Source organism: Sesamum indicum, linkage group LG9 (assembly GCF_000512975.1).
Source record: "Sesamum indicum cultivar Zhongzhi No. 13 linkage group LG9, S_indicum_v1.0, whole genome shotgun sequence".
In the NCBI taxonomy this organism is placed as follows: Eukaryota; Viridiplantae; Streptophyta; class Magnoliopsida; order Lamiales; family Pedaliaceae; genus Sesamum; species Sesamum indicum.
Genome location: NC_026153.1, coordinates 6894847 through 6912729, shown reverse-complemented (window position 1 = coordinate 6912729; position 17883 = coordinate 6894847). Strand labels below are relative to the sequence as shown.

At 33.7% G+C, this 17883-nt stretch overlaps 3 protein-coding genes across 4 annotated transcripts in view; 1 reads left to right on the top strand and 2 right to left on the bottom strand.

Moving 5' to 3' along the window:
- LOC105170942 (COP9 signalosome complex subunit 2) overlaps positions 1–1645 on the bottom strand; it is a 4742-nt gene extending 3097 nt beyond the window's left edge. Inside the window, exons 1-3 of the mRNA XM_011091888.2 lie at positions 1528–1645; positions 1313–1405; positions 754–832 (exon numbers count right to left, since the gene is read on the bottom strand). Coding sequence (XP_011090190.1) covers positions 754–832; positions 1313–1405; positions 1528–1537 — 182 coding nt within the window. The 5' untranslated portion in view covers positions 1538–1645. The remainder of the gene's footprint in view (positions 1–753; positions 833–1312; positions 1406–1527) is intronic.
- LOC105170941 (CBL-interacting serine/threonine-protein kinase 3-like) lies at positions 7080–12958 on the top strand. Of its 2 annotated transcripts, none has more exons than XM_011091884.2 (15): positions 7080–7303; positions 8231–8465; positions 8720–8782; positions 9114–9185; positions 9405–9512; positions 9605–9685; positions 10657–10710; positions 10798–10923; positions 11013–11102; positions 11366–11488; positions 11572–11682; positions 11866–11979; positions 12114–12170; positions 12252–12326; positions 12571–12958. In XM_011091884.2, exons 2-15 carry the CDS (start codon positions 8295–8297, stop codon positions 12643–12645), a joined length of 1320 nt encoding a protein of 439 aa, XP_011090186.1. In that variant the 5' UTR covers positions 7080–7303; positions 8231–8294; the 3' UTR covers positions 12646–12958. The 2 variants fall into 2 exon arrangements, with proteins under 2 accessions (XP_011090186.1, XP_011090187.1); XM_011091885.2 differs by lacking the exon at positions 7080–7303 and adding an exon at positions 7348–7644.
- LOC105170940 (probable serine/threonine-protein kinase PBL3) lies at positions 14504–17507 on the bottom strand. Its single transcript, XM_011091883.2, has 6 exons — positions 17309–17507; positions 16362–16687; positions 16119–16254; positions 15780–15916; positions 15564–15687; positions 14504–15058 (listed from the first exon to the last, which is right to left on the bottom strand). The coding sequence occupies exons 1-6, from the start codon at positions 17367–17369 to the stop codon at positions 14676–14678; spliced, it is 1167 nt and encodes a 388-aa protein (XP_011090185.1). The 5' UTR covers positions 17370–17507; the 3' UTR covers positions 14504–14675.

Sequence of the window (17883 nt, the reverse complement as noted above, 5' to 3'; positions counted from 1 at the left end):
TTGATAAACAAAATCAAATAAGAATTTCCAACTTCAACTAAACCTAGAGAGCAGCATATCCACCCAACTTCAGAGAAGCTAAATCTAGTAGAAATTGCTTTCCGTGTTGAGGGCCATTACAAGAACTCTAGAGAGAAACCTGGAACCTTTAGCAAAACACTCTATGACATGTGCATAAGTAAATTATGAACCTCAAACATGATTGTTCGGGCATGAATCCTCTTCCACGCATGGGAAAGCATATCATTCATTAGCTTCCCCTGAGAGTGGATATATGACCCCAGGAAGAATGGGTTTCAGCAAAACAGGGTTGACCACAGAATGATTAAGATAAGAATTTTCATTGGACTTCGATAATGATAGTGCAGAAAGAATGAAAAGACAAGCAGACAAATAAACACCAGCCAAGAAATGGAAAAAGTATGAGAAGAAAGGAAATTTCAGCATACAAACAGCAACATAGCTTCAAACTATTAGATCAAAAGTTCCAAAAAATGCAATTTAATGAAATAAAATAAACAACGTTTTTGGCCTTTGTCAGTTTACAGCATCATGATAAAACCAAAGATCAGGCATATACAGCTCTGAAGTTATCCTTAACCTTGTGTTGCAAGGAAAATCAGCAACAACTGATACTATTTTTGCATCGAGCTCCATTGTTTTCTCATTACTATTCAGTGTTCACCCCAAAATAATATGACACACAGGTTAAAGAACAAACTAATATTAAGCTGATGAAGTCCAAAAAACCACCATTCAGCCTTTTCAGGTTCCATCCGCACCACTTCTGCGAAACCTTCAAGTGCTGCTTCTGGGTCCGTTTCAACCAAGCCTACAAGAAAAACAGTATTCATTGAAAGTTTTGCAAATGCCATAACCAAAATCATCCCCTAAGCGCATCCAGGAAAAGGGCCACAAAAATTTCTTAGCCCTGAAATTAGTAATCACCAATAACCAAATTCCATAAGTGAATGCGCTTAAGAAAAATTAAATTCTATCAAGAAACTTCAAACAGTTGAATCTTTTACCTGAGACTACCTATGCCAATTTCCACATTCAAAGAAATGTATTGCTGCCCAAAATACAACTCAGTGCGCAAACAGACAACCCGCTACAAATACTTATACACAATTATACACACATCCATCCACAATTACACGCAAACAGAACAAATACGAGCAAAGTACTTCTTCGAACCACAAACTCGCAATATAAATTACACGAATATACACAAGCAAATAACATAACGAATAAATACAAACAAACGCGAAACAACTCTCCAAACAACAAAACATCAAACCAACAACCATACCTTTAGAATTGTAATACTGATTCTCAATATCTACATCCTGTTCCTCCGGCTCCTCGTCCGAGTACTCAAACCCATAATCCTCCATATCAGCATCTGCACCACATTGTACGGTCAAAACTCAGCCGTCACACAAAGGAAAAAAAACAAGGAGAATTACCGAAACCAAAACAGCAAAAACAACATTATTCATACAGATTAGAGAGAGAGAACATTACCGGAACCCATCGCGAATATTTGTTCAACTCAAAACTGAAAAGGATTTCCAGAGAACTGCGATCGTTAGAGAGAGAGAGAGAGGAGAGAGTAAGTAAAACTTCACTTCTTTTTGTATATGGATTTTCGAGAGAATATTGGACTCTTTATTTGGGCTTTTGAGGCTCTCAACCAGACTTCACATTGGGCCTATACACCTTTACTTCCCGCATAGGCCCAATACATTCGGCCCAGTAATTAATAAAATATATCTACAATGATTCCGCCCCCAAATTATTTAATTATTTAGTAACATAATTTATTAAAACCAAAAAAAAAAAAAAGGAATAAAGATTTCTAACTTAAATTATGCAACAACTTAACTAGTCACGTGATTCATAATAATAATAGTCAAAGATTGTACGTCCTCTCCACATAATTTGACACTCCATTATTATGTTAAAAAATTAGAATGATTAATCTAAATTTCGAATAATTACATCCCTAATTTAAATTATTTAAATCTCCACCATTGACTATGTGCATCAATTTAAACTTTCAGTCAATTAAAATAAAATAGAATCTTTTGAGTCGTATTAAATTTATTAAGATGGTGAAAGCGTGTGGCGAATAGAGCGAGAGCAGATGAACAAAATAGAAAAAAATTCATATTTGGTCTGATTATATTCAATCCGCCACGTCTAACTACAATTGTATGTATAAAGATCGACACGTGTCAGTAATAAGCTTAACCTTTTTTTTTTAACAGAAAATAAATATATTAGATGGGTTTAATTTTGATTATCAGTATTAACGAAAATATGTTCCACAAAGAGATTTGAATAATTTTAGCTTCGATCACCACTACAGACGAGGAATAGCTCGAAAAAGATCTCCATATCGAGATTTAAATGATTTTAGCTTCGATCACCACTACAGAAGAGGGCTGGCTCAAAAATGTATTGTCATTCTCCCCGCAAACATAGTTCTTAAATCGATAGAAAGAATCAAATGTTCGAGATGTTCTAACAATAACTGACTTCTTTCTTGTCAATTGCGGAGAATAATTTTCTCGTACTTTGCTTTATTATTAGTACAATTATTGCTATCTATGCTATTCTCTCGAATTTCACATTTATACAATCTTACTGATTTAAGCTACGAAAAGTTATAATTAGAAGTTAGAAACTCGTGACGTTGTTCTCAACAAGGCTAAATGTACCAAATCACATGTTTTTCTGTACTGAATTATTTTTACATCAATGGATAATTAATTATAACAAAATAATAATTCCGTAAAAATAATAACTTGGTTATTTAATTAGATGTTAATAAAAATATAATAACCCCGCCGGCTAATTACAATTATTATAAACTAAAATGACATCAAGTTATAATTTTTGTACATTATTGGTAGGTGAAAATCAAATAAAAGATCCCCCACAACCATGACCTACCAAAAGATACCATTTCTTTGCCCATTGCCTCATTATTTTCTTATGTTATTTTATCAATTTTCTTGTTGTATTAATTTAAAGAGATAGCCATTATGCCCCGTTTATTATGGGGCGCAGAATAATTGGATGATAGGATAAATCAAAATTAAATGCATGATAAAAATAAATAAATTTTAATTATAGTCAGTTTACTTAGTTTGATTGTTGTATTGGGATAAAAAGTAAAAACCAATCCCATATTTAAAAATGACTATTTTATCCTTTACATATAAATTATTAGGAAAAAAAAAATCGTTCTCGAGAAGTAATCGACAATCAATAATGGGCCTTTTTTTAATAATAAAAAAATGGTCCGATAACTTTGCAAAGGAAATTAAAAAATAAGTTTTTTCGATAAAGGTAATTTTCATTAAATAAAAAATAATTACAATAGTATAATACAACTTGCTTAATTTAAGCAGTTTTCTCGATAGGTCAAAGAATCTGTCATAGACGGTAAAACGCATAAGTGCTAATAGCAGTAGGTAATTCTACACTAAGAGTTAATTAAAATATAAGTTGGAGGCGTTTATGTAATTTAGTTATAAATTATAAGGATATATGCACAGTCATATTTTGATATTTGAAATAATTATATATAGACTTTTTTTTTTATTTGAAAATTATATTTATTATATAACAAATAGATTCTTCATTGGTCAAATTTCGCAGAATTTTTTTATATAAATAAATATTTGAAAGAAAATTAATATTTATCCCCTATTGGCTTATTACTAATTTGTTGTAGGTCAAACAAATATTTTTCTGTTCAAACTACATTTATATATATTCACACGCTAATACACGTGGGGATATATATTTTCACTCTTATAAAGATAATTTAGTCAGAATAGATTTGTTTGACCTGCAATAAATTGGTAATAAATTAATTTGAGGTAAATATGAATTTTGACTAACAAAACGATTTATTTGTTAAAAAAAATAAACATCAAATGTATTAAATATAATTTTTTAAACTATAAAAAATTATATATAATTACATTAAATCTAAAAACATAGAATATTGATCTGGATCGAATTATGCGATCTCGAGATTCGATCTCCCCTAAGATTGTTGATTCTTCCAAGACCAGATTTTGGGTTCCCTGAGAATGAAACAAGGAAAGTGAGCTCGTCGGGCCCGTCCCCGACAATGACCTTCCGACGCTCAAGTTAGGTTGATCGAGAGAAAAGTGCTCTATCTCAAAGTTCGATCACAATAAATGCGTAACAGGTACCCTTAATGTCGGTATCTCGGGTCTATATATAACGCTCAACAGGATAGCGTTGACCAGCCACGTGGTCTCATTCTACTGACCCGCGTCTATGATCAGGCGGCCATGATTGTCCGGGTCTTCAAAGGCAAATGGATCCAGGTCGGGTCACGTTCGACCCGACCGATAGAAAAGACGCGAATCCTCGCTTAAATAACAAAAATGCCCTTAGTAAAGGACTTTTTTGATATTTTCATAATATTTCTCATTAATCCCACGTCAAATATAGTTATCCCAAAATAATATTTTCAGGAAAAAGCAAATTTTGCAAACAGGGAAACTCCTGGTAACAATGACAACAACATCAATTTAGAGAAACGCGTATATGGCTTGTGATTATGATTGTTCTTATCCGTTTCGAGTAGCAATAATTAAGGTAGGTGGACCTCGTCAATCACGACTTCGGTAAAAACACAAAAAAAGAAAAAAAAAGAAAAGTCTGAATCACACGTGTAAGCAAAGCAGCCCCAGGATGCTGCAATCGAGTTTTTTTTGTAGCAAATCGTATTTTATCTTTTTTATTCTATTTAATATATACGTATTATGTGTATAGGATTTTGTAAAAAAATAAAATACGTAAAATCATATTTATACACGTGGTATACATATATTAAATAAAATTGAAGATAAAATACGATCTGCAATAAAAAAATGCAATTTGAGGCAGGAGGGTCAGGATTTTTCTCTTGGTAAATATCACTTTTGATTATTCAATTATATTACTTATCTGGAATTGGTTCCCCGCATTTTCACCTCATCAGAATTAGTTCATTAAGTGTGAAGATTTTCTTCATATTTGGTTCTCGCCGTGTCGCAAACTGATGGAATTGTATAAAAAAACACACACTATATAAATAAATATAAACATTAAATATTAATTTTTGAGTTTGGTGAATTTATTTCACCTTCTTTGTGACATTTTACAAAAATAAAGGAACATTTAGAACGAACTTTTTGTTGGGAACGAAGAAGAAGAAATTTGAAGGATATTTTTTTTATTCTTTTTAAATATTGAGTACGCGATCGAGAAGTTCATAGAAGGGAGTTATATCTGAAATTGACTCAATTTGTAAAAATTGAATATTGGGTAAGCCCTTACTCGATTTTATTTATTTAAAAAATGATAAAAAAATCCAAATTTGATTAAGTTAGACTGGAATTTGAATTACATGATTCGAACGCCCACCGCTACGTTGAGGGTATGGATTTTAATTAATTTTTTGTTTATAATTAGGATTAAATAATATTTTGGGTGAATAAACTGAACGTGTTTGGTTGAGTGGTGAGAGCATTATTTTCTTAATCGTGTCACCCATTTTTGAATCTTCATGCAAGGTTTTTTCATTTTTTAATTTTTTTGACAAATTCATTAGTTTTAACTACTTTTTAATGATAAGGATCAAATTTGATGAAATTTTTAAATTTGGAGGACTAATTATAATGAGGTGTAAATGTGAGGAATTAAATCCAAATAATTGATATTTAAGGGACGAAAATGGTATTTACCCGTTTTTCTCTCATCCCTCTCTTTTGTGTTGATATTTAAGAGAGAGACAGAGAGAGAGAGTCAGTAAGGAACCAAAAAAAGAAAAAATAATATATTAAAGGAAGAACGTACAGCCACACAACATCTACGTGTACGGACATGAAAACAACTGGGCTAGCGCCGCGTTTGGTGTGCTGCCTGTCTCTCTCTCCTGTTTTCAAACATTTTTAATAGAATAAATTATTATTTTATTATTCGAATTATGCTCGATTTTATATTTTATTATATTTAATTATTATTTAAATTTTGTGAAATTTTTTATTTTTTTTATGTATAACTCTTTTTTTTAAATTTTTTTATTAAAAAAACATCACATGCTATGTATATTTAAAAAATATCGTATAACATGTGACTTTTTTTTTTACAAAAAATTTAATTAAAATATAACTCTAAATAACAAAGTACAAAATTTCGTAAAATTAAAATTATAAATCGACACAGAAAAAAATTGAGATGTCAAACTGAAAAAAAAAATCACAATACAAATGAAAAAATTTAATTAACCTTTTTCAATAAACAGTAGTATTTGGTAAAATCCCCAAAAGTCCGACCAATTTTGAATTGGGGTTTGTAGTTACAACTTTCAACAATTATAGATGTAAATTACATTGAAATATTATTTTAAACTAATTTGTATTAAAATACTGATTGGAATGGCATTTTAAAGTTATAGGAACAGTGACAAATGTAGACAAGAGCGGTAGTGGTCACCACTTACGTAAGACAAAGCCAATGCCATGCAAATATTTCCTGCAGTCACTGACTTACTCACATGGTATTGCATGTGCTCTCCTCCCTCTTTGTCCTAACATGCCCCAAAATAGAAATTTTAAATAAAAGTATTTTTTTTATTATATGTATATATACTTTATAATATTTATAATAAAAATTTCTGCATAGATATAATAAATATTTATAGTATTTTAAAATATATATAAATAAAAAATAAAAAATATAAATTAATATATCGTATTTTATAAAAAGAAAATAATTTAGAGGTACTATTGACAAAGTAAAATAATTGATAAAAAATATTTTTTTTTGTTTTTATATTAATATTGATAAAATAGTGTGGAATATTTTTATTATTGGATTTCAGTGGGTACGAAGTATGTTGTCTGTTTAAAAATGTTTAGCGCTTTTTATAAGCGGTGCCATTCCTACAAATATTACCGCCAGCCAATAATTTCTTGGAAGCTTCGGAACATAGTTATAAAATATTCCCAACTTTGATTTGATTAATTAGTATAATGATAATGGGTTTAACAGGGGGGTGGGGTTAGGTAATTCTTGATCTTTTTGGAGCCTTTTTCCTGTTGTGATGGCTGGTTTTTCCTACTCAGCAAATCTGTTTGCAGGGCCATTTTTGCTCAATCATAAATCCCTAAATTCTTGAAGATAAATTGACCCATTCCGACTCCAAGAGCCGCTTTCTGCTTCTGATTGATCAATCATTAAGCTTCCACCCGCAAAATAAATTCAAGTATATCCTCTTTTCTCTCTTATCTACTACTTGGCACTTTTTTGTACTCCGCTATATATATGTGTGTGTGTGTGTCCGAGTGATGTGTATGCGGAAACTTGAGAGGGTTCTTCTGGGATTTGCTTACTTGTTCGGATTCTTGCTATTTTTTTCTTGAAGGAGTTGTGTCTTTTTCTTGGATTTGGGATTTCTTGAGTGATTTCTTTGAGTCTGGTTGGTGCAACTCAGAGCTTGCTTGCTAATTTGGATTCAGAAAGAATTGAGCTGAGTTGGGGTTTGTTGAGTTTAGTTGCTGGTTTGTGGTTGTGATTTGTTGCTGGATTTGAAGTCTGCTGCCTGAGGTTGTAGGATTTCTCTTGCTCCTCTACTGTTTCCTTCCTTATAGTGTTAATCTTTAATTAAGTATGCTGAAAGAAAGTCATTTGCAATTTTAAATCTTTTAATGTCTAATTTGTGTAGTTAGAAGTTGTAATTGCTCTGGCTAACACACACACACACTTCCCAATTTGGATGTCAGAATTTAATTTGGTTTCTTGGGGCTTGTTTTTTGGTGGGGTAAGGCCTCCATCCCTCCCCATTCTCATTCTTTATTTGCTGCTGTCGGTTCATATCTGATACATTTATTGCATGTTGCAATTGATCACTTTTGCTTGCCACTGCATTATTTATGAGGACATTTTCTATCTTATGAAGCTTGATTTTCAAAGATAAGGAAATGAATCCAAGAAATCTTGTTGGGTTTTTCTGGCCTCTTCATGATATAGATCATTATATGGTTGTTAGCTTCTTCTTGTTATCCATTAAGATAATCTATTTTGATAGGTATATCTGGAATTAAAACAAGGTGTCTGAGAACGGAAACTTGTTCGATTACTGGCAGTTGCAAAGTATTTCAAAGGTCTGATGACGTCATAATACTTGTTGCAGGATATTCTTGTTAAAGACTGCTGTTGCTGAGTGCTAGAGAAATTTACCAGATAGCTAATCGCGAATGAATCAACCCAAAATTAAGCGTAGAATCGGGAAGTATGAGATTGGGAGGACAATTGGCGAAGGCACATTTGCGAAAGTGAAATTCGCTAGAAATTCTGAGACGGGACAACCTGTGGCTATAAAGATTCTAGACAAGGATAAGGTTCTTAAACACAAAATGGCTGAACAGGTTAATCTTGCTTTTCTTCTTGCACTCTGAAGTTTCTTTATGATATACTCCACAGGATTTGATCAAATCATGCAATGGCTTCTAGAAAAGGGTCCTGAATATTTATTTGTGAATCACATGAATGCCGTCTCTGCTATTGGCAGAAGAGTCTGTATTTAGTGTATACTTTGTCTTTCGCTGTCATGCTTCTTTTCACTCTATATTTGTAGCTTGGTCAAATAACCTTTTTATTTTTCTGGTTATTCATTTTGCAGATTAAGAGGGAGATAGCAACACTGAAGTTGATAAAACATCCCAATGTTGTTCGATTGTATGAGGTCACTCTGTACCACCCTCTCTCTCTCAATATATATATATATATTTATCTTTCCCCAATTCTCCTCTTTCTTGCTCTGTACTCATGTGTGTGCAAGTGCATGTGGTGGAGTTACAGTAACTTTCCAATTCTTTAGTTCATTCTAACAAGATGCATAGTTCTGATGCCAAATTCTATTCCAAAGATTTAATACTTGCAAGATGCGTCGTCTTTTAAGCTAATAGCAATCTTACTGATATTCCATTATCATGAGAAGTAACTGAGGTGTCAATTATTAAGTTCTTTATTTGGATTTCCTGGGCTGCATTTCTGATGGGCTTGTCTTTCTTCAGGTGATGGCAAGCAAGACCAAGATATTTATTGTTTTGGAATATGTCACTGGGGGAGAGCTCTTTGACAAAATTGTAAGATGTGAACTTCCTCGCCCTCCAATTTTGACTTCTGCTTTATCTTATGAAGCATTTAGTACAACCCATGATTGCAAGCATTATCTTATTGCTTTTAATATCCTTTAGACTCTGATCTTTAAAATACTGGTCCATAATGGTTGAACTTAGATTTCATCCTGCTGGTTTTAAATGTAAAGTTAGAACATTTGCCTGAAAAGATCTGTGACTATGAAGGTAAATAATGGACGGATGCGAGAAGATGAAGCAAGAAAATATTTTCAGCAACTCATTAATGCTGTTGATTATTGCCATAGCAGGGGAGTTTTCCACCGAGATCTAAAGGTATTTGATGTGGCTTTGAGAATGTTGCATCAATAGCAATTTCGCAGACTAAAATCGATCTTATCCTTTATTCTCTGTCTTTACTCATGCAGCCAGAGAACTTACTGTTGGATGCTGCTGGAAACCTCAAAGTTTCTGATTTTGGATTGAGTGCTCTGTCCCAGCAAGTCAGGGTAAATAACATATTTAAAATTATGAAGTTCAGAACTGACTGTAGAGTCCTGTTTCATTTTGTTCATTTGCTTTGATAATCTTAGTGTTTTCTAAGTTTTGTACAAAACTAAAATGAATTCAACTACTAGTTTGTGCTTTGTCATATGTATAAAAATGCATTTGGACAAAAATTATGGGGTCTGTTTTACTGTCTGTATATCCGCTCCAACAATATTTCTTTCTTATAAGAAGAATAAGGTTTTTAGAGTAGCCGCTGATAGAGACTACATGAAAAATAGCATTCTGATGCTTTATTATTACTCGAGGCCCCTTCTGTAACTCACAGGATTCACCATATCAGATTGTTTCAGATGTGATCATTGAGATGCTTCCAGCTGGTTTATCAACGACATTAATTTTTGCGTTTTATCAGGAAAAATGATCAAGATGTGGTTTACATGCATTTTTTTACTATGGTATTCCCCCTTGGGTACATTGAATTAGTTTTATAGTTACAATACAATATGGTATAGAAGATAGCAATATTTGCAAATCTGGGGCCCATACTATTTCCAACTGATGGCTCTGTTTTCTGTTTCCCTTTTTTCTTTTGGTGTGTGGATATAGCTGTGATTAAGAGGTGATACATATTATGTGGCTACCGGCATTCTCATGTCCTTTTCACAAACCAAAAAATCTTTTATGTTCATCTTGGAATTTTGAAGTGAGAAATTACTTTGAGTATATTAGAAGTCTACTTGTGGGGTAAAAAACGACAAAATATTGTTTTCCCTCACCTATTTTTTGTTTCACCATAAGAATTAATGGGCCATGTTTGATCCTAGATTGTTTAATTTTCAGATTCAAAAACAAATTTATACGCAAAGTTTGAATAGACTATCTTTTGCTTGTAAGCTATTTGTCGTTTTACATTTGATGTCGTCCCATTCAGCGGACTCAAAAAATAACCTCTACGAACTTAATTTGGCAGGATGATGGCTTGCTGCATACTGCCTGTGGGACTCCAAATTATGTGGCTCCTGAGGTATGCTATTGAAGTATGCGACTTTATTTTCTGTCTCTAAGCACTTCTTCTTCTGTGGGCGAATTGATTCAACAAAACTCTTCACAGGTCCTCAATGATCGAGGCTATGATGGAGCGACTGCAGACTTGTGGTCGTGTGGAGTCATACTCTTTGTGTTGCTTGCAGGTTACTTGCCTTTCGATGATTCTAATGTTATGAACCTTTATAGAAAAGTGAGCATTTTGGCACTTTGGTGCATGATTTATCAATGGTCTCTTTGATCTCTTCAATGGTTTCACTGTTTCCATTGTAACATTTCCAGATATCTTCTGCTGAATTCACTTGCCCTCCTTGGCTTTCTTTTGGTGCCATGAAGTTGATTGCTCGAATCCTGGATCCAAATCCAGTGAAAGTAAGCATACTGGAATGATGTTCTCTGAGTTTCCCAATTCTTTCATTGTATTATTGAGTGGCTTTTTCGAAGCAATCTCTGCATCTCGACGAGAAACCAAGAATTTTTTTTGTCTAAGATATACATGATAGGAGGCAAAATAGAAACTTAGAATGGAAATTCATGCTCAAGAAATTGTACCATATCAAATTATGCTATTGAATTATCTCATCTCAACATCTATACCTATAATTTTTGATTTTATAACTTTTGCATTTCTGCAGCGTATCACGGTCCCCGAAATTTTGGAGGATGAGTGGTTTAAAAAAGATTACAAGCCACCAGTATTTGATGAGAAAGAAGATATAAATTTGGATGACGTGGAAGCTGTGTTTAAGGACTCTGAGGTGCGTTTAACAAGCGCATTGGCTAATTAAATAGCTACGAGAAATATTAGATGTGAAAAAATCTCATGGAATTTTTGCGACAGGAATATCACGTGATGGAGAGAAAGGAGGAGCAGCCCACTGCAATGAATGCATTTGAATTAATCTCTATGTCAAAAGGTCTCAATCTTGGGAATCTATTTGATGGGGAACAGGTCCGAGCACATCCTTTTCCTTTATACACTTTCCAACATATATTACTTGAGAAGCAAAATATTCAAAAAATAAAAACTTGTCGTAAAACTTCACAACTTCCGTAAGAGCTAATTTTCAAGCTCTTACATACGAATGTGAAAGGTGATTTGGCCTTATTTTATTTGAATTGACATTGGCGACAGGGATACAAGAAGGAAACAAGGTTCACATCAAAATGCCCAGCCAATGAGATTGTTAAAAAGATCGAGCAAGCTGCAAAACCTCTTGGTTTTGATGTTCACAAGAAGAATTACAAGGTACCAATGAAATTTCTTGTGTCTTCTTCAGCTTTAATTTTGTGCAACCTCATTTGCATACAATGACAAAAAATGTTAAGCAATTGTAACAATGCTAGATCAGCCAACCCTTTAATGCTTTCCACTTTTTCCAGATGAGGCTTGAAAATATAAAAGCAGGAAGAAAAGGCAATCTTAAAGTCGCCACTGAGGTATGTATCATAAACCGGTGATCAGCTCCTCTTTTAAGTTGTGTTTCATGGTATCTCATGAGTATCATCTACTCGAATCAGGTTTTCCAGGTTGGCCCTTCATTGCATATGGTTGAGGTTAGGAAAGCTAAGGGAGATACTCTGGAGTTCCACAAGGTACCTTTTCTGCCAAGATTCTGATTAATAATTCATATAGAAGTTCGTCTTATGCAAGTAGAAACGCATACATCTGTGGGCTATCAATGATCTCAAAACTAGTTTATAAACGGATGGAGCACGTCTATCAATGTGATTATTGCATGACATGTTTCTTTTGTTATCAAAACTTCTGAAAATGTAAAATGTAAGCTGGACACGCACTCAAAACTTCCGTTCTCTATGGTGTGTCGTCCACATGCAGTTCTATAAGAACCTGTCAACCTGCCTTGAGGATGTAGTTTGGAAAACCGAAGAGGACATGCAAGAAGTGAAGTAGAGATGTCGTTGGCTCGTTGCAACGAAGAGCGCTTAGTTATAGTTGTCTGCTCTCAACTGTATAAAGTTGCTGGTTTGCCATTCTTTGGTTTTGTTTGCTTTCTCTCATGGGACCTTTTTCCCCCAAGAGGGAAATTTCTGATCTCGGAGAGCACAGACAGTTTGCTGGTGAGGTGTGTTTTATTTTTTCTGTATTCTCAGGCAAATGCAGCCTGACTTGTAAAGCTGGACTCTTGAATTGATGAGAAGTTTTGAAATTTTGAACTCTCTTTACTGCTAGTTTGATACTGAAGGAATTAATAACTTATTTTCAAGATTTTTAATATTTCTTTTTTTCGTATTAATTATAAAGTTGACATTTATGACATTCATTTTCAAGTTATCTTCGGGACGAGTGAAAACATACCCAATGTTTGCCATCATTTAAAAACACCTTATCTAGGCGTTTTAAATTGTTTTAGCATAAATACATATGTATATATATACATATATATATATATATACACATAAATATATATAAAAAAGACATGATTTGACTATGAATTGAATGAATTGTAATTTTTGTCTCCCAAAACACAACATTAAACATACAATACTTATTTTAAATTATCTTAAAAAATAAATTCAAACATAAATACTATCTCTAACACACACTTATTTATCTTTGTTTTTCTCTCTCTATCTCCATAAAACACAACAAAATACTCAAAAAATGAATCCAAACATTATGGTTACAAGTTCTAAAATAATCTTAGGGTCAAATGTACTTAGACCCCAATGAAATATAAAATACATAAATTTTTATTTTAGTCCTCATTTAATATTTTTCTTAGTAATATTTTTTATATTTATAATGGATAATCATAGTGTATTTAAAGTTAAAAGGGTATAATTGTAATAAAATATTGCTATCAAATTAGGACTATCGGAAAAAAATTATCATTTATGATTAAAAAAGTTAGTCATCTTTTTGTACCTTAACTCTTTACATATGGCGGTGGGGTGTACTTCATTATCCTATCTATTTTTTGAGGTATTAGATGAAGTATTTGAACAAAATATTTTTAAAAAATAAATACGATAATAATGTTAATCTTATATTAACCTCACACAATCATGTATAGGAGTAAAAGAAGTACAAAAAGCTGATAAAATTTTCAATTCATAAATGGCTATTTTTTTTATGTAATTCGATAATAATATTTTATTATAATTATACCCCTTGACATTATATATATTATAAGGTAAATTACAACAGGCTTCTATGAGGTTTGTTTTAATTATAAATATTTTTCTTGTGATTTTAAAAATTACAAATATTCCCCAAAATTTATATATATCTTAACAAATACCCTCTACAGTGAGCTGTCACAAGGAGGTATTTGTTAGGGTATTTATAATTTTAGGGGGATATTTGTTATCTTTCAAATAATAAAGAGGTATTTGTTAATTGATGCAAACTTCAAAGATCTTTGTAATTAAGGCAAACTTCTGAGGAGTCTCTTGCAATATACCCTATATTATATTTACAAGTATTAAAAAACTATTAGGGAAAATAATGAGTGAGGGGTAAAATCAAAATATATGTAATTTTTTTGTTGACGACAGTATTTTCTATGCAAATTCTAACAAAAAAAAAAAAGTCGTTTTAAACGGAAAATTACGGTGGGGGTGTAAGGATAATTTTGACACTTTTTGGGGAAAAGCGTAATTTTCATTTAAGAGAGAATCAAAGTGTAATTGACCTTTTTTATAAGATATAAGAACTTAAAATATCTTCAGAATTAATTATGCAACTTCCTCTACCCAAAATCAGTGGAAAGTTGCATGTCAAGATTTCTTTGGAAACCCCTAAACAATGAGCAAAGCAAGTACTAAATCTGGGTAGAGGAGGTCGGAAAAGAGGTTCTTTACATGGTTAATGATCAGCGACAAGATCAAACTTCCAGCAATCAGTCCATATTTACAAATATCTTGCAACAAGTCCAAGAAAAGTTAAGATTGTCTGCAAGACAAACAACGGTAACGGTTTTATGCAGGAGAGTGTGGCTTGTGGGAGCTCAATGTTTTAACACGATGTTCTAGCCTGGCTTGAGGTGAACTTTGAAGAGCCTGCATTTGTTCTAGCTCGGCTAGAACCTCCACCATTGATGGCCGGTTCTTAGCATCATTATAGAGGCACCGCAAAGCAAGGGAAGATGCAGCCTGGGCATCCTTTTTGGAGTACTCGCCCCTTAACCTTGTGTCCATGATTCTTGAAAATTGCCTGGCGTCTCCTAGAAATTGCTTTGCCCAATCCACTAACTTCCCTTCGGCTCCTCCAAGAGTCTCATCGCCCATTGCTCGTCTTCCTGAGAGGAGTTCTAGTAGAACAACTCCGAAGCTGTACACATCGCTCTTTGGAGTCAAGTGACCTGTTTGTCAAGGAAATTGAAAAACTTAACATAGTTTAACAAATTTGCAAATGGAACAAAACTAAGAGGGTAGGTCGGATGCTATTCACGTGGGTAGCAGCATGTTTCGAGTGTAGATCGTTGGGTCATACATGACAATGTCAGAATTCTGTGATTTGCCAAATTCTTACTACCTTGAAACCACATATGTGCATTAATCTTTAGTTGTTCATTGGTAAGCAGCATAACTAGAATACAAGATGCATGGGCAAATGTCCGGAAGGCAACTTGCATGTGATGGATGATCCGTTCTAATTCCATGTGAACAATAATCCATGTGAGATGTGAACGATCAGAACTAAATGATGTCATAAGTGAAATGCTGATGTTATCATGTATAGTCTAACAATCTACGCCCAAATCGGGCAGCAGCCCGCATGGGAAGCATCCAGCGCCCATTTGTGATGCGTAAGTGTGACTTCCATGCAAGAGAAAAGACAAAAAGCAATATGGTTAAACAAGAAACCTGAGGCCACATATTCGGGGGCAGCATAACCCATTGTACCCACAACTCTAGTCGAAACGTGAGTTCCATCACCACTTGGACCCTTTCTTGCAAGGCCAAAATCTGAAAGCTTTGCATGAAATTTCTGCAGAGTTTATTGAAAAAATGATGCAATCTTAGTACAAAATCAGGCTTAGTACTAACCATAAGAGTCAGAATTAAAGTAGTTTAACGCACCGAATCAATAAGAATGTTGGAAGCCTTTAAGTCACGGTAGATTATATTGGCATTTAGACTATGTAGGAAGGACAATCCTCGTGCAATATCAACTGCAATTTGCATTCTAGTGGACCAGGCCATTGGTTGTACTCCTTCTACACAAAAATTGCATCAAAAGCACATGATCAAGCCTTTGTTTCTGACTGATCAAAATTTCATGGAAAATGATATATAGAAGCATATTTATTATATAATAATCATCTGCAATGTTGAGAGAAAAATTAACCTCAAGAAACATCTCCGGAGAATATACACCGAAAACTACCAATGCAGAGAAAGAACATGCAGAAAGCTTACTTTTAAAAAGATGATTCTCCAAGCTGCCTTTAGGCATAAATTCATAGACTAGCAGTCTGTTTTTAGCTTCTGAGCAATATCCAATTAGCTTCACCAAATTTTCATGCCGAAGCTGACCTAAGTATTTAACCTCAGTCTGCCAGTAAGATAGGAGAATCAGAGAACACCAAGTTAACACCGGAGGAATATAGAACCATAAAGAAATATAAAGCAGAGCTTCATCGACAAACATGATAGACGTACAAGCCATTCCCGGTGACCTTGAAAGCTTTGCGTCTTAAGTCTTTTCACAGCCACAACTGTCCCAGTTCCTGGTTTGCTGGAAGCCAAAGTATTCTCATTAATCCATCCCTTAAAGACATAACCAAATCCTCCCTCGCCAATAAGACTGTCGGGAGAGAAGTTCTTAGTGGCATTTCTGAGATCGTTGAAAGTAAATGATTTGAGGTTGCTCGAGACAGATAGATCACCAGGAAATCCTACAAGAGCATCAGATGAGGCGACCGAATTTGTCTGCAGGTTCGGAGGATTCGAACCGTGTTTCACGTTGCCAGGCGCTACTTTTGTTCCTGAAAAGGGCTAAATGATGTAAGTGATTCTACATCATAAATTCAGACAACATATTAGAAACAAAACAACACATGCAACCACCATTATTTTGAAACGGTATTAGCTAGAAAAAGGTCTAGAATTCAAAAGGAGTCCTTATCTATCTTCGGTTATTCATTCATTTCTTTTGAATTATCTGCTTCATCATAATTCATGAATTGCCTCACAAATGAAACGGGATTTCACATTTAAATCCTAATCTAACAAGTAAAAGCAAACAAATGCAGCCAAGAAATCAGTTCCAGTTAAGACAAGAACTTATCAATTACTTCATAGCAGTCTGCTTGATGACAGGTAAATAACACCTTCATCAAGAAACCAAACGATGTCTTAACTTGTCCATTTCTAGAAATTCAACAGTTAAGAAAATTTTCTTGAGACCTGAGACCCAAAAACTAGCTACATTTCCTTGACGGCCACAGCCTCACAGACATGGACTAATGCAAGCACTTCAGCAAAGTTTCTGTTAACAAGAATTCAGTCATAACAAAGTATAATTTACATAGACATGGGAAACACAAATGCAAAGCAGACATGCAAAAAAACCAGAAGTTTCAAGAAAATGTGGGGTTCATTCATACCAAATCCCTGCCCAGAAACAGGATGATCACTCTTAGCAGGGCTTCCCAAGCAAATACCCATATCTAAAGAAATTCCCTTTCAACAGTTTTCAACCCCAGGAGGATCTGAACCACAGAGTGGTAGTCCAGCAAATAGAAGAAGAACAAGAAGGAAATTTCAAGCACTGAAAGAAACCCATTTCTTGATAGTACTCAAAAGAAAAAGGTATAAATACCGGGTCTAATCTAAGGTCTCCAGTCAAGAAATGGGCCAAAAAAAGATTAAATTTTTTGGATGGAAAGCGACGCAATCATTTTTCAATAATTTACAACTTGGGCAGTAGTAAGACTTGGAATATTTTCAAAAATGGCAGACTAGTCTAGTAGTAGACCTTTTTCTTTTTCCCTTATTTTTTTTTGATCAATTCTTGTAGTAGAACTTGGAGTAGGTAATATTAGTGGGAAAATTTCTCGATATGGTACATCTCTCATTCTTTGTTCCAAATACATATCATATTAGAAGTCGAATACATGTTATTTCGAGTATTTTGCATATAACGTGCGCATAAAGTGGATAGATAATTGACATCTTAGTA

What these genes read in the sequence shown, in the direction of transcription:
- LOC105170941 (XM_011091884.2), top strand. Translation starts at nt 8,295, where the DNA reads ATGAATCAACCCAAAATTAAGCGTAGAATCGGGAAGTATGAGATTGGG. An exon ending in TTTTCCACCGAGATCTAAAG is followed by an intron (nt 9,513 to 9,604) that starts GTATTTGATGTG and finishes TTACTCATGCAG; the next exon opens with CCAGAGAACTTACTGTTGGA. An exon ending in TTATGAACCTTTATAGAAAA is followed by an intron (nt 10,924 to 11,012) that starts GTGAGCATTTTG and finishes TAACATTTCCAG; the next exon opens with ATATCTTCTGCTGAATTCAC.
- LOC105170940 (XM_011091883.2), bottom strand. Translation starts at nt 17,369, where the DNA reads ATGGGTATTTGCTTGGGAAGCCCTGCTAAGAGTGATCATCCTGTTTCT. An exon ending in AAGGTCACCGGGAATGGCTT is followed by an intron (nt 16,255 to 16,361) that starts GTACGTCTATCA and finishes TCTTACTGGCAG; the next exon opens with ACTGAGGTTAAATACTTAGG. An exon ending in CCCCGAATATGTGGCCTCAG is followed by an intron (nt 15,059 to 15,563) that starts GTTTCTTGTTTA and finishes CTTGACAAACAG; the next exon opens with GTCACTTGACTCCAAAGAGC.